Source organism: Corvus moneduloides, chromosome 4 (genome assembly GCF_009650955.1).
Source record: "Corvus moneduloides isolate bCorMon1 chromosome 4, bCorMon1.pri, whole genome shotgun sequence".
NCBI lineage: Eukaryota > Metazoa > Chordata > Aves > Passeriformes > Corvidae > Corvus > Corvus moneduloides.
The window spans coordinates 23,501,453-23,516,904 of record NC_045479.1 but is presented as its reverse complement, the minus strand read 5'-3'; the positions used below and the strand labels follow the sequence as shown (position 1 = coordinate 23,516,904).

At 50.6% G+C, this 15,452-nt stretch overlaps 2 protein-coding genes across 2 annotated transcripts; one reads left to right on the top strand and one right to left on the bottom strand.

Annotated features, from left to right (window-relative positions):
• Positions 1 to 2,166: 2,166 nt before the first annotated feature.
• NOL12 (nucleolar protein 12) lies at positions 2,167 to 6,635 on the bottom strand. Its single transcript, XM_032107038.1, has 6 exons — positions 6,517 to 6,635; positions 6,313 to 6,418; positions 6,166 to 6,214; positions 5,597 to 5,739; positions 4,628 to 4,728; positions 2,167 to 4,027 (listed from the first exon to the last, which is right to left on the bottom strand). Exons 1-6 carry the CDS (start codon positions 6,594 to 6,596, stop codon positions 3,856 to 3,858), a joined length of 651 nt encoding a protein of 216 aa, XP_031962929.1. The 5' UTR covers positions 6,597 to 6,635; the 3' UTR covers positions 2,167 to 3,855.
• Positions 6,636 to 6,957: 322 nt separating this feature from the next.
• Positions 6,958 to 15,435, top strand: LOC116443136 (arf-GAP with dual PH domain-containing protein 1-like). The gene is made up of 12 exons (XM_032107036.1): positions 6,958 to 7,609; positions 7,750 to 7,916; positions 8,900 to 9,030; positions 9,924 to 10,015; positions 10,114 to 10,196; positions 10,895 to 11,007; positions 11,639 to 11,785; positions 12,190 to 12,273; positions 12,606 to 12,668; positions 13,177 to 13,248; positions 13,743 to 13,974; positions 14,062 to 15,435. The coding sequence occupies exons 1-12, from the start codon at positions 7,512 to 7,514 to the stop codon at positions 14,088 to 14,090; spliced, it is 1,311 nt and encodes a 436-aa protein (XP_031962927.1). The 5' UTR covers positions 6,958 to 7,511; the 3' UTR covers positions 14,091 to 15,435.
• Positions 15,436 to 15,452: the final 17 nt, after the last annotated feature.

Genomic DNA, 15,452 nt, shown 5'->3' with positions numbered 1-15,452 from the left:
CGGCCATGCTCAGTGCTCCCAGTGCCCCCCAGTGCCCCCAGTACCTCCGCTTCCCTATGGCTCCCAGCGCCTCGCCGCCCGCCGGGCTCCCCCCCTCAATGGAGCTCGCCGTGGGAACCGCGGGGCGCGAGGCCCCGCCCCCTGCCCGCTGATTGGCCGTCGCCAGGCGGTGATTTGAATACCGCGCCCTGAGTGGCCGGCGGCGGCGCGCGGCCATGGCGCCCAGGGGCGCGGGCTCGCACGTGTGGCGGGCAGCGCGCCGGCGATCGAGCGGCCGCGGCTGCGGGCCGCGCCTGGGCACGGGCACCGCGCTGCGCCTCGGCCCCGGCCCTTCCCCGCCTGCGGCTCCCCAGGCACCGCCTCGCCGCCTGCCGAGGGCCTTCCCCAGTGCACCCCGGAGGCAGCACCCCAGGAACAGGTTAGCCCGACGCCGAAGCAGATGCCAAAGTAGCGGACTTACCCGCAAGCACTGAGATAGCGAAACGCCACCGTGTCCCAGCACAGCTCTAGCAGGGGGTCATGCCTACCCACAGCACTCAGAGATTTGTCTAACGTGGGCTTTACCTGCCAAGCACAAGCCCTGCCTGACCCTTGCTATTTCTATCGTAACGCCCTTAGCATCTGTCCTCCACTGCTCCTTTTACAATTCAAACTCCTTCTCTTCCCGATGCTGGTGAGAGTTACAAAACATCCAATTTCACTTTTTGTTTATTCATTAAGGGCAGTCTGCAATCCATTCCTCAAATCTGTCTACCCCACACAACCTATTATTCAGCTCCCATTTAGTCCCCAAAAGTTCTTGTCACTCTCCCAGTAACTTTTTCCTTGAGTTCATTTCTGGAACACACTGCTGGAAGCAGCAGTGTGACTGTACTGAGTACAGCCTTGAGCTTGATACACTACAAAAGCAATAACGACACTGCACTGATTATCACACAGCTCATGCACACACTGCAACCATTCCTCCTTTTTGCTGCGCTCCAATTTTCCCCAACTGTCTGATCTTTTTGGCTCCCAGTCTGCTTTTGATCCTTGGTAATCCCAATTATATTTTTTGTGTGTGCATGTGCGCGGAATCGCAGTCTAGTCAGTGAAAGCCATCATGCATGGCAATCCCAGTGTGGCAGCCCATGTCAAAGCCCTGCATCTCTGTGTGAGCCTGGGGCACATGCACAGCAATGTGCAGGTGCCCGAGGTGACCCAGCTGCAGAGCCACGTGTGAAATGCCTGTGGAAAAGGGAGTTCACAGGGAGCTGCTGGTCTCTGCTTTTCCTTTACAGAGCAGCAACTGCACTAGCATGTTGATTTTTGCAAATACCTCACATTTTTCAAGTACCTTACATTTGGAAGCAGCCTCCTCCTGAGCAGCTCAGGGGGGAAAAAAAACCAACATAATGCTCAAATCCATCTTGAAAACAAGTGGAAGCATCAAACAAGAATTTTAAGCCAGTCTGGTATGAAGAGTGATGTGTCTGGCAAACACTTAACTCACTAACTTGTGCGTGGAAACTCATATCCTCAGTTCAATACATCTGGGGGTAGCCTGACTGTACACCCTGTGCATAACAAAAACACCAGGCTACGGCTGAGTCAGTAATTCACATTACAAAATACAGCCTTAATCAATCAAATGGAGAAATCAATAGTGTAGTGAACAATCCTGATGGTTAATGCTGAATAGGATTTAACAGATCTGTTCTCAGTTTTTCCATACACTTTTTTGGTTTTTTTGAATTTCAAAACTCCTTTTCTAGCAGGAATTGAAAGATTTCAGAGCATGGAAGAGGCTGTTAGACATTTCAGCTGACACTTGAGAAAGCCTGAAAGATGTTATGAGGCCAGGGAAGCAGCAAACTAAAAGTGAGATTCTTCTAGATCACCTGGCAGCAAAATGACAAAAACAGAAGTCACTCTTAACACCTCATCCGGAATATGATGAGGTCATCCAAGAGGACCTCTTGGGTTCTTTGGCTGAGATCCAGTTCAGCATCACGCTTTTGGCCTTGCCCGAATTGTGTTTTTGCAGCTCTGAAACACCCAAGAACACCACTTGAGACAGGTGGATAGGTAAGGTCACCCATTAAATCCCATGACCTTTCTGGCATGGCCTTTAAGGCAGCGTTTGAGAACTATTTTGGAGGTGAGAAAACAACACACAGCCCTTAATAATGTCACTGAGTTTATTCAGTGTTAGCGTCCAAGAACTCAGCCCAGGGTGGGACTCTGAATCCAAGCATCCAAGGCACCAATGATAACAGCGTCCATTTCCCCAGCAATTACCTTCTTCAGAAGGGAAAGGGAAGTGCAAGAGGACCCCAGATCTTACCACAAGCATGTGTGTCACCCGGTTCCCTCCAGAACCCTCCCTCCTGCAGAAATTGCGCTGCTGCTGCCAGTGTTAAGATCATACCCTCCCCCTTAACACACTCCGGAGGATGGCTCTGTGTGCACACCCTCCAAGAAACGATGGAGAGATACATCAGGCCGGTGCCATTCGCTTTAGCAGCTGGTGGCCATCAGCATCGTTCTGATGTTCCTCCATGCAGCCTCAGGCACTGGTTTACTCTTTTCCCTCCCATTTCTGGCATGAGGAATCTATTTACTTGCCCATTGCTGGGTTGCAAATTTTTCTGGTGTGGGTTTTGGACACATAGGCCTTTTCTTTCTTTGTCATTTCCTTTCCAGTGCACACATGGCATGGGAGGAGGCCTGGCTGACAGAGGCAGAATACTCCACAATACTCCAGGACAGAGGCCAGCATGCTGCGTGGGCTCACTCTCCTCCTCAGAGGATTCACTCAGTTTTGCCACCAGTATTCCTAAATCCCAACCATGCAAAGATTTTTTTCTCCCCCTGCCGGAGGCAACCACGCTAAAAAACATACACTGAGGTCCTAAGAAGAAAGGCAATTAGCTGCTAATAACTGTAGGAACCCTGAGGTAAAGGGCAAGGGCAGCCTCTGCCACTCCCACCCTGGAGAGGGCCACACACATTCAAGCAAGGGCATTAGGGCATTTCATACTCCCCTGAGCTATCGCAGTTACGATCGGCATATTCAGCAGACAATGGAATGAGCCATTCCTGCTCTAGCTGGCCCTGCCTTGCCACAGAAATAGCTCCTAGCTATTCCATTTTCCAAGCACCAATGGATTTCAATATCCTTTAAACACCAGGAATTACTTCCCCCTCTTTCCAGTTGGTACCGGCCTTAGCACAGCTCCTGTCGTGCTTCAAATAAGTCACAGATTTTTTTTTCTTAGCAAAATGACTTCAAATTTATTCACAAAGTTACCCAATTTCACCTGGCACAAGTACCAAACAAAAAGCACCCCTGCATTCAGGTGTGGCACTGTGTGTGTGGTGAAGAAACACACGAGACAAGATGACACTATGGCTCCATGGAAAAAGGATTTACTGCACAGCAGAAATGCCAGGGCGCTGTTGCAGGAGTGCAAGCAGAGCTCTTCCAAGTCTCTCACATTGCCCTGACAATGATGTGCCTGTTGGACTCTGCCCCAGATCGTCTTCTTTGATAAAGCCAAGTATCAGCTCTGAAAGAGGGGGCCCCAAGGACAGAAGGGTTATGCCAAATAGAGAATGTGATCTTCAGCAGAAATTTTTAAGAGGTTCTGTGGCACCCAGACACTTAGCTGGAGATCACTGCAAAAATAAATGGGTAGAGCGTCTAGTCACCCTGGCCAGCGTTCAGGAGGCTACAGAAAGGCTGAACCGGGCTCACTGCTAGTCAGAATCCCAAGTAAACACAGTGCTTGCCCACAATGACAGGGTCCCAGTGAGCAGCAGGCCAGATGTGGAGCACTGTCCCAGCTGGTGGTCCGAACATTAGTTTCTCTGTTAATCTTGGTCACGGCCCATTTTGCCCGTCAGTCTCCGTCGCTGAGTCTTGGTGGTTCGCCCTGTGCTGGGCTTCTGGATTTTCTTACGTGGGCCCTGCCCACGCTGGGATCTCTTTCCTTTTGTCTTTTTCCGGCTGTGCATGTGCAGCGTGGCAGTAAGAGCAGAGATTCTGTGCGGGGCAGAAAGAGAAAAATGTCTGGGGATAAAGCCTGCAGAAGCAAGGCAAAACCACAACAATAGCTGGAGAGCTCTGTGTGGCCCAGCAGGAATGGATGCCAGACACAGCAAGTCCCAGCGGGACTCCAAGCTGTGCATGAAACCTGCAAGTCTCCATATGCAGTAACAACAAAAATTGATTTTGGGAGCATTGTGTTGCCCAGACACCACAATGTTAAAGTAACTCTCCACACCCCCAAAGCAGTTGTAAAACCTGGATACTGAAAAATGTGGGGAACGCCTGAGCTTTCAGCTTTAGGATCTTCTGACCTTCAGCCCTAGAGACAAGCTGAGCACGCTGCGGAACGTGCCGCGATGAAGGACTGGGTAAGAGGTGAGGACGCAGCCCACCCTCCTCCCGCTCCTCCTGCGCGGTCACGGGAGGCGCGGGAGCGGAGCGGGGCGTGCGGGCTGCGCTCCGCCAGCTCCCCCTGCCGGCCCCTGCCCGGGCAGCACCGCACCCCTCCGGCGGCCACGCCGCGCATCCCGGGACCCAACGCTCCCATCAGCTGCCAGAGCCGAACAGCAACGGCCTGAAGGAATCTATACATACTTTTCAGACAGGAAGGGGTTTCTGGACTTCTTGGGCATTGTTCTTACAGGCTTGTTCACCACCTCTTCCCTTTTCTCCTCTTCAGATCCATCACTTTTTCCCTTAGAAAGAAAGCACTTTTGTGATTCTGGCGTTTCCTTCGCCTTCTTGGTTTCATCCTGTTTTGTGAACTAACTAGTCACAGATGAAGGTTTTTTAATTCTCCACATCCCTCGCTGTCCAAGTGTCAAGGTTTCCTACTGCAGTCCCGCAGAAAGGCACAACCAAAGAGATGTCCTACAGTAATCCACCCCAAGATCCAAAAAACTTCAGCATGATCTTAATGGCCATGCGATTGAAGTTTAAACTATGAACCAAAGGTCTTGGCTTTTGCTTAAATTACTACTAAGACCTCTTTGAGTGGATTTTCAGATTAGATGACCTTACAAATGTAAGCACAACCAGTAGCTGAGAGTCTCTATGAAAAAAATACAAGATCTTAGAGATCTTTTGAGAATAAAAGTGACCACAACCAGAACTGAATGGTTTCCTTATTTGTGGTCCAAGCACGGGATTATGCAGAGAGAAATCCCTCCTCATGCTAACAGTAATATTTCTGAACAGGGCACAGGAAAGAGGTTGAGGACAGCCCACACAGCAAAGTCTGAAATCTTGCTGCTTGTGTTGTATCAGTTTTTAAAGTACTACACTGTTGCCATCCAGTCCAGTAACACTTTTCCTTTAACCACGGTCAGTCGGGACTAGCAAAGGATTCCAGGGAGGTTTGGAGTGAGCTATTCACACAGGACATTTCCTTCTCTTTAGAGGATCAATTTAAATTGTGGAAAAATAGACAAGTTATGAGTTTCCCTTTTCATCCCTGTTCCCAGCCAGCTGCAAGGCCTTGGGCATACTCAGAGAGCACCAGCCCTACCTCACCAGCCCCAGGAGCGTGTACAGCTGACAGAGAGAGGTAGGAACAGGCTTTACCACGGGGCTGGTCAGTCCCAGCTGGCGTGCCCCCGAGAGGTCCAGGTCACTGATGGTGGTCACTGTTACGATGTGGTTTGGGTGGTCGATGTTCACAGACTCTGTCCGCGACGTCACCAAGTGCTCCAGTTCATCAGCCTCCTCTGGGGACACAAGAAATGCTGCACTGCAAAGTGCCCAGCTTTTCATGAGGTAAACTCACTTGTTCCTGCCGCACCATGCTGGGCAGGGGCGACACCCTGCCTTGGCACGCAGGGATAAAGGGCAGAGGGGCTTGGCACTGCAAGCCTGGAGGGCAAGCTCCTTCTCCTCCCTGAGGGGACCTGGTGACACCTTGGAGACGTCCTCCTGCTCCTTCCTTTCTGTACAACACTCATGATCTCCTGTGCCAGAGGGCTGCGGGGTTACCACCCAGATTGCTGCCCAGCTTGTCTGGGGGACAGGACAGGACCGAGCAGCTGTTGTTGTGGGACAGCGTGCGAGCATCCCTGCCCCAGCTCTCATTACCCAGCCAAGGCTGTCGGGCGACGGGCGCCCACCTCCCTCCCCACCGAGGGCCCAGCACGTACCGAGTGCCTCCTCTCTCTCGCTCAGCATCTTCAGGTACTCCTGGTGCCGCTGAGAAATGGAAACAGGTCATGAGGCGCCTTTGCCCGCCCCTCCTGCCCCGCTCACTGCCCGCCCTGGCGAGGGGGGACACAAGACCCTTCCCTCACCTCCTCTTTCATTTTTCTCTGCTCCTCCTTCAGCTTCCGTTTGATCTCTTCCAGCGCCGCCTTCCTCCGCTCCACCTTCCGCTTGTGGAAGCCGGTCAGGTACTCCCTGCCGCCGGCAACACAGAACCCCCCGGCTTTTAGCAGCCGGGGGATGCCTTCCTTCCCCGCTCCGCGCCTCCCGCCCTGGGGCCCGCCCGGCCTCACCTCCGCCGCTCCTCGTCGAAAGTCACCACCAGCCGCCCCTCGCGGCCGCCCGGACCCTTCTTGTTCTTCTTGCGGCCCATGGCGGCCCCACGCTGCCGCTGCCGCCCGCCCCTTCCGGCGGAACGCCGCGCGTTCTGTCCGCCGGTGGCCGGCCCGGGCGGCACCAAGCGGCCCCGCCGTGGGGCTCGCCTGCGCCTGCTCCCGGCCCTGGCGTCCAGCCTGCGGTGGACGGGGTTTGCTTCAGGCGTGGGAGCCTCCAGCTACACTCGTCTTCAGTTTCCTCCCGGCAAAAGATTCTGTGCCGCTGCCTTGTGCGGACACTGCAGTGTAGCACCCGATCTCACAGCCCCAAGACTTGTTCTGACACTCCAGAGTGTTTTAGGTCTTTAATAAATGTCACTCCTCCGAATAGTTAACATCTGCAGTTCTTCGGCTGAGCATTCGTCAACAGAGCTCTGAGTTTATTTCAAGCTACTGTCATTTCTTGGTGTTAGCAGAGCATGTGCTGCTCCTCTTATCCAGGGAAGGCAATTGTGGAGATAGGTCTTGGCTCTGATGCCGAGTGTTCTAGTCGCAGCATATGGCTGGACAACCGTGGTTTCTGTAGTGGTGGAGAGAGGTACTGGCATGAGTTGGTGGGGGCATCAAGACTGCCATATTCTGATGGCTTAGAGTGACATTGGCTGAACTCCTGAACCTTTATTGCTTCCCTGTTTTTGCCTTTTAAAATGAGTGTAATGCGTATGTGGTGGCCAGCTGACTTCGGTGGAAACTTCTGAAATGGTGCGGGGGCAGCCAAAGCCAGCCCCACCAGCCCACAGCGCATGACGAGTCCTGACAGGAGTCCTGTCACAGCCTGGCAGTCCCTTGTCCACAGCCAGCTTTCCTTTATCAGCTTGCTTGCTGCATGAGCGCTTTTCCTGGCCTGTCCTTTCACCAGAAGAAATGCGGAAAAACCAGTTCTGTGGTTAATTGCTGCACTTCCCTCCACGCCCATGGGGCAGGTCTCCTCCTCCTCCTCACTCCTCATGCACAGTCTGGGTGCACTTCAGCCTCCAGCCTCTTTGCCCCTGCCTGTGCTCGGCCGGCTCAGGTGCACCGCCAGGCCTCTGTACCCTTTCCATTAACCTTAACCTTAGACTTCTCTTGCTTTCCTCTTTTCCCTCTGTCTGCCAGAGCTCGTCTCTCTGGTGGCTCCTTCTCTCCTGGATAACGCAGTGGCTTGGCCTGCAGGTGCATAAAGTGCAGGCAGCTGCCCTCCCGGCCCTGTCCTGCCCTGCCCTGCCTGAAGGGATATCATTCCGAGGTGATGGCTGGAGGGAACGAGCGGAGCGTGAAGGCCCTGAAGGAAGTGTGGAAAAGAGCGGAGAACTCTTTGTGTGCAGACTGCGGGAAGCCAGGTGAGTCCCCGAAGGATGCTGGAGGAAGAGTTGGAGGCAGGGAGCTGGGGCTGATGATTAGCAGCCACTTAGTGCTGGCTATCTGGACTGCGCAGGAGCCTCGGGTGGAGAGAAAGGGGAGGCATCGCTCTGGGTATTCATTTCCTCTCCCTGGAGGTGGGTTGGCAAGGGAGGAGGGAGAAGATGCTGCCTTAGCACTGGTGGGAAGAAGGACAGGGATGTAGGAATGCCAGACTAGCAGGGGCTGCATAGCTGCAGCACTGTGGGTTGTAGTCATGTCAGATCTCAAATGCAAATCAAGGTCATGCCCAGTCAGGACCTGACAGGAAAGCTCCCAGTGAAACCCTAACTGCTTCAGAAAGCAGGCATGATTCAGGAGGGCATTGTCTCCGCCATGACTCAGCTCTGAACTGACAACCTGCCACAGTTGCCTAGGAAATTTCCTTTCCTGACAGGCTTGCCCTCTCAGAAGGGTACCCAGTTTGAGTGCTGCTAAAACACCCATCATACGCCCCCAAAAGGAGTGTATCACCCAAGCCAAATTAAGACTGGGCAAATCAGTACCATTTTGCCCTATTCAATTATTCCAGGAGAGTTTTAGATTCAAGGTTGTTCCACTTCCTGAGCTAATTACTGTTAGGGGGTTGCTGTGATACACTAAACAGCTCCTGGGGTCTTTTCCCAGAGGTGGTTTCATTTTCGTCTGGGTGATCCTTTACACAAAGGGAGTTCACAGAGCACTTTGGAGTTTTTCAAGATATAGGTCATTAAAAATTCAGTCAAAGTGATTGGAACAGGGAATGAGGGACTAATAGCTGTGGTTTTTCCTGGCTGGCATCCACGCCTCTGGTATTAATTAATCAGCTGGGATGAAACTCTGGTTACCCAGCTCCCTGTTTCTCAGGACTACGTTCTGAGGTGAGGCATATCTCCCAGGGAAATTCGCCACTTCTTTATAATTATACCCTTTTCCATATTCTCAGATCCTGACTGGGCATCATCTACTTTGGGTGTCTTTATATGCCTCAGCTGTTCAGGAATTCACCGCAACATCCCTAGCATCAGCAAAGTCAAATCCCTGAAGATGGACTACTGGGATGATGCTCAGGTGCAGGTGAGATCTTTATCCCCATGGGTATGTCAGGTGGTTTGGACAAGGCTATGCACTCAGTGTCGTGGCAAAATTAGCCCTTTGACCTCACACAGTTGGAATGTAATGTGGTTTAATCAGTCTCTTTTCTATTCGTGATAATCTATCAGGGATGACTTCCCTTAACCCACTGGGAGAGGGAGGATACACTTGCCTTATATGTCTCCTCATACCCTTTTACTTTACGGCAAATGCAGAGCTCTTGGAATGTATCTTACTACTGTTTAGGATCTTTGTTACTTCAGATTACTCGTTTTGCACTTGCCAAGACCATCCAGCATCAATGTCTCCTCCTGATTTCAGCAGTCCAAGGGGAAAATCTTGGGCAATTCCATTCTCTGAGAAGAGTTTTCAGATATAATATGATCTCTGAAAAATGGCGTTTATCAGAACTTGACTTCTCCCTGTTACAGCCCCCTCAACTCACTAATCTTCAGGGGACTGAAAATATTTTCTGGAGATCCAAATAAAATAATCTGTGTCTTGTTGCTCCTTGGAAAAGGACTGAAGAGGTTTGGAATGTCCTTCCAGATGGCATTGCAGAGCTGTTGTTGAACTCTCCAGGAGACGTGGGGCATGGCAGCAAATCCACTGAATGCGTGTGCACCCAGCCTTACGGAAGTGACATTTATGGCACTCTGTCGATTCAGGTGCAATCAGTGTAATGTCTGAGAGTAGATGAGACCTTTGAGACCCACCTTCCTGCAGCCAGACTGCTGGGACGTTGCAATGGAGGGGAAAGAGAATGCTCCATTAGAGTTTGTTGTGCATGTAGCCCTGTAGTGGGTCAGGAAAGAAAAGGTCCACCATGAGTCTGCACCAAAGGCAAGGCACTAACTCTCTGTCTAACTCTGCAGTTTCTGGCCAAGCATGGGAATGCTGTGACTAAAGCCATATATGAAGCTCACATCCCTATTTACTATTACCAGCCAACCTACAATGACTGCCAGTAAGTTGCTGCATACAGAAGAAAAGGGGGGAGAGCAATTCTCTGTTCCTCTGATTCCTCTAGTTTGTTTCTGAGCAACCTGTCACCTCTCTCCATAGAGTGCTGAGAGAACAGTGGATACGGGCCAAATATGAACGTAAAGAATTTACTGAGCCGGGAAAACAGCTGCCATATTCTGATGGTAAGAGCAGAACACAGCATCAAAACATCCTGCCTGTTGCCTTTGCTGGAAACTTTTGAGCATCATGAGGTGTCTCCAGAAGTACTCCTGAGAACCCAACTGGTACTTACAGGGCTTAGTTTTGGGGGTGTTAAATTGTGGGCAACATAGGCTGGCACTGCCACAGGTTCCTTAAAAGCCTGGTGTTACCAGCTGGCATTTTTCAAAGGCATTTGGTGTCCTGGTGGAGACAGACATCTACAATAAGAAATTCCTGTCCTGCTGCATGCCACCCCCTCTAACCATGGCAGTTGTCCTTGAAATGCCACTGCCAGTCCTGTGACAAAGGGCATCAGAGCCCAAGGGCCTGCAGAGTCAAGCAGGAAGAGTTCTGGTCCCACACCAGAGTCTACACGGGCCAGGACTCTACTGTGCACAGGAGAAAGCTCTTACACTGTCAGAGATAGTAGTGGGAACTGGACTAGGAGGTGGGAAGAATCTGGGAATGTCTTTTGGTGAGCTTTTATCTGCACTGCAAACATGGGAACACCACCTTCAGTTGTAAGTCAGAGGTGAAGCATCTGAAGTGTTTATTCTCAGCCATAGTCCATCATGTGCTTTATCCCAGAGGGGTGGCTGGGCCCCGGGCTGCATGCAGCTCTCTGATGCCTACCATTCCTGTGGGGGAATGCTATTAAAAGTGGCTTTTCTGCTCCAAGGGGTGAAGGAAGGCATCCTTTGGAAGCGAGGTCGAGACAATGGGCAGTTCCTACCCCGCAAGTTCCTCTTGTCTGAGAGAGAAGGATGTCTGAAGTATTTCACCAAGCAGGATGTGAGTATGGTGGTCAACTCCCACCTCAGTGTGTACTCCACCCAGAGCAGCAGGGTCACAGAGACGTTCTGATTTCCTACGCGTGTTTCTGAGGTTGCCTTGCTCATCCCAGCTCAGGGATGATAACAGAACATGTCACTAAAGAGGTCCCCTTCCTACTGTCAGAGTGACTTTTCCTCATGTTCTCCCTTTGTGCTTCCCTCACTCCTGAGAAAAGGACTGATCTTTCACTTCACTCCTATTCATTTGCCTGAATGTATAATCCTGCACCATTCCTGGAACCAACCTCACCCCACTGTGAGTCAAGTTGGCAAAAACCTTTTCTCTAGTTGGTTTTGAGGAGGGCTATTTTCTGCTTGTTCATCTCTCTGAAATGAGCGGGTCAAGAGGTAAAATGCTGTCACAAGAGAGGGAATGGCTCAGGGTAGGGAGGAGTGGGACATGCCATCCAGAAGAACCTGGACAAGCTCAAGAAGTGGGCTGATATGAACCTCAGAAGGTTTAAAAAGCCAAGTGCAAGGTTCTCCACCTGGGTCAAGCCTCTGACCCTGCCTTACCCCACTTAGTCAGTAGCTCAGGTCTCTTTCCTTCTAGGATTGCTCATGCATGATCAATGCCATTCTGTTTTCAGGCCAAAGAACCCAAAATCAATGTTAAAATAGATGTCATCAATGCTACATTCCAGCCAGAGAAGATTGGGAACCCCAATGGCCTGCAGATCACCTATCTCAAAGAGAATAAGACCCGGAATATATTTGTCTACCATGAAAGTGGAAAGGTATCTGGTTTTAGCATCAAACACTGCAGAGCCATTGAGGTGCTTTGAAGAGCTGATATTAAATAGTGCGAAGCATGGGTAGGATGGGGTGTGTGAGATGCTGTAGGTAATAGGGTGGGGGTTCTGGCTCTGTGTTTTTGTATCTCTGAGAGAGTTTTGCTGCAGGGAGCAGGGCAGGAGCACTGGCTGAGTTGGTTTGTGTGGGAGGAGTTCTACAGAAGATGCGCTGCCTGTGCATGTGGGGAATGGGGCAGCTGTTCTGGCTGTGTGCATGTCAGGGAGATGCTGCGGAGGGAGAGCTGACTGTGTTTGTAGTTAACACAGGGCTGGGTGCAGCTGGGTGAATTGAGATGGCCCACTGTTGCTCTGGCTAAGCTTTCTGTCCTGTCCTGTTCCATTCTCAGGAGGTAGTGGACTGGTTCAACGCCATCCGCTCCGTGCAGTTCCATTACCTGAAGGTAGCATTTCCCATTGCCAGCGATAATGAGGTAAGGCAGCACTGGAGCGCCGTGCTGAGTCTCCCGCTGCTTTTATGATAAAAGAGCTCATTAGTTACTATTATAACCCCAGGTACAGAAGTGGAAATTGCAGTGTAAAGATAGAGGGATGAGAAGGTGTTTTTAAAAGGGCTTGTGGTGGTCAGAAAACAGCCACTCTCTGCTGTTTCTGGGCACTTTGGAGGCAGAAGTGATGCCTAGCTAGGCAGTCTGGGAAATATAAATTTAGAAGGTGACTGAGTTTGGGGGAATAGAAGGGTGAGGGGGGAAATGAATAGCCAAGAAGCACAGCTAAGTGAATGTTACTCTTGCCATTTTGTCAGATTAAAAATCGTCTGACGAGAAACTTCTTGAAGGAGGGATACATGGAGAAGACTGGTCCCAAGGTGAGCTGCTATGGTAGAAAAAATCTAACAGAGGCCTGCCAGAGCACCGCTGGCTTTCTCTACTTCAATGTTTTTCTCCTGCTGTTTCCTCATTCCCCCCTGACTCTTTAGACACCCGTGGGAACAGTGTGTGTGCACCATGGGAGGGGAGAATAAAAGGAAAGGCAAGGACACATGTGAAAGTAGATGAAGCCAGAGTCCCTGCTTTCTCCCAGAGCGACAGATCTCTCTGCATGTGTCTGTGTGTGCGTGACCTTACAGGTATTTTGTTTCCAGATTTCTCCTGTCTCAACTCTGGGGTCCTTCATCGAAGTTCAAGAGTTGGGGACAGCAGCTGGGACTGAATAACCCGATACTGACCCCCACTCTCAGCTCAGAAAGGGCGAGGAGGAGGTTGCTGTTAAGGCAGGGGTTTGCTTGAAGTGGTTGGGATGAATTTGGGGTATCCATTCGCACTGCTCGCAGCAGAGGGCACTGTCCCCTCACATGTCACCTCTTCCCTTCACAGCAGAGAGAGGCTTTCAAGAAGCGCTGGTTCACGCTGGATCACCGCAGGCTCATGTACTTCAAGGATCCTTTGGTGAGAGGGAGATGTGACCGCCGGGCAGCTGCAGGAAACGAGCTGAGGGCAGGGTCAAAGTGCAAACAGAGTCCGTGCTCTGCCGCGAGGGTGGCTTGCAGGTTTCCCAGCTGCTATAAGTGGACTCCAGGTCTTCCCCTTTCCATCCCCTTCAGTTCATCACATGCTTTCCGTGTTTGTTTCACTGCCTGCAAACAATGGGAACAGGGAGGGCAGCAGTGTAAGAGTGGTGGTGGGGGGTGGGTGACACAGAGACATGAGAGCAGCAGTTCCTCTCTCAGACCTCTCGAGATTTATGCCCTTATTTCTTCCTTTTCACTACTGCCTTTGAGCATAGACTCACTGTTTATCTGAATCCCGTGACCACCTCCAGAACTTTTGCTGCTACTTCCCCGATCCTCACATGCTCTCCTCCTGTCCTGCGGTGCATTTGTAATGATTCCCTTGTTCTTCTGGGATTCCATTAATCACTGTCTTTCCCTCCTGATGTGCAGGACGCATTTGCTAAGGGTGAGGTGTTTGTGGGCAGCGGAGAGAATGGATACAGCGTCCAGAAGGGATTGCCTTCAGGGACACAGGGCAACTTCTCTTGGCACTATGGCATCACCATTGTCACCCCTGACCGGGAATACCTCTTCACCTGCGAGACAGAGAGTGACCAGCTGGAGTGGATCAGAGCCTTCACTAGTGTCATCAACCAGGCCATGACACCACAGGAATATGCAAGTAAGTGCCTGGATGCTGTTTCCTTCCCCTCCTGCCACTCCTGTTCAGGGTATTGCCCTAATGCATCACCTTTTTTCTTCACTACAGTTGAAGCCTACTTCAAGTTTAAATCCTAGGAAGCCATGCAGGAATCTCGCTATGACTCGACTCTACCTGGTCCTATTGGGTGGCTGTCAGGACAGGAGAGGAGATTGACATCAGAGAAACACAGTGTTCTTGGAGCACCCTTTGAAGCACTTTTGCCCCCACAGAATATCCACTTTGTTTTGAGGGCCTGATTAAGCTGCTTCTTTTCAAGTGCAAGACTTTGTGTGTCTGAATCCTCAATACAACCTGTCCCTGTTAAATTGCTGTGATCTGACTGGATGCTGACAGGTCTTGCCTGTCAGTCGGGCCTTGAAAACTGTGGCACTTACTATGTTGGACATGGGACCTAGCATCACTCCTGCATGAAACTGCAGATAGCCACCCACCCTACACAAGTAAACAGCTGCCTGGCTGGAGCCAGGCACCCCAGCAGGTTGCAGGGGCTGCTAAAAGGGACTAAAAGAGCCTGTTCCTTTTAAGAGATATCATATCTGCCGGTGAAAGAGATGTGAAAACATCTAGGTATTTGATCAGTTAGTGCAATGGTTGAGAAAGGTCACTTAAAAGATGTAAGCTAACAGCCAAACATGAGGCCTGTTTCCTTCTGCCATGTATGGGCATGAAACCTTCTTCAGACCACATTTGTGTGCAGACCTTCCACCAAATGCTTCAGAGAAGATTAAGAGATCGTCTCAAAAATAATGTGGATATACATTTGGGTATGTGGATAATGTGTGTATGCACACACATGTAGCAGTGATGGAGGCAGAATACTGCCCTAGGGAAGATACTGTGAGGGATATTCATGCCACTGAAGATCAGCTGCCAAACTTGAGTCTCTATCAAACCAATAGAGAGAGGTTGGGTCTTGAAGGGAGCAGCTGATAGTGTGTATAGAGTTCAGAGCCTGCTGTCTCTACTAAAGCCTAGGGGTTGATGCCTGAATACAGTAATACATGGATCTCTGCTCCCTCATTCTCTGTATGTCAAAGGCCTGGCACTTTCATTTTGACCTACACATTGCATATGTTTTTCTTGCATATCACACATACATATCATTGTATGCAGTAGTATAATAGGGGAAGTCTGTATGTTCATGTTCTATTAGTAACAGTTAGCCCAAAACACTAAATCAACCCATGATTCATGTCTTAAAGCTCATCTCTTAAAGCTCTCTTGGGAGAGCTGTGTTTCACGTGCTGGAAGGAGCAGCTGAGTTCTGCTGGTTACTGTAGAATCTGATGTGTTTGCAGTTTTACACAGGCAATGTGAGAAAAGGTATCTCGTGTTACGGGGAGCTAGCTGGAATTAATGAGACAACCAGTACTTTAATTAGCCCCTAAAGAAATAAATAAAAACTCCCACTGTATTTTATTTTAACTTTCTAAACT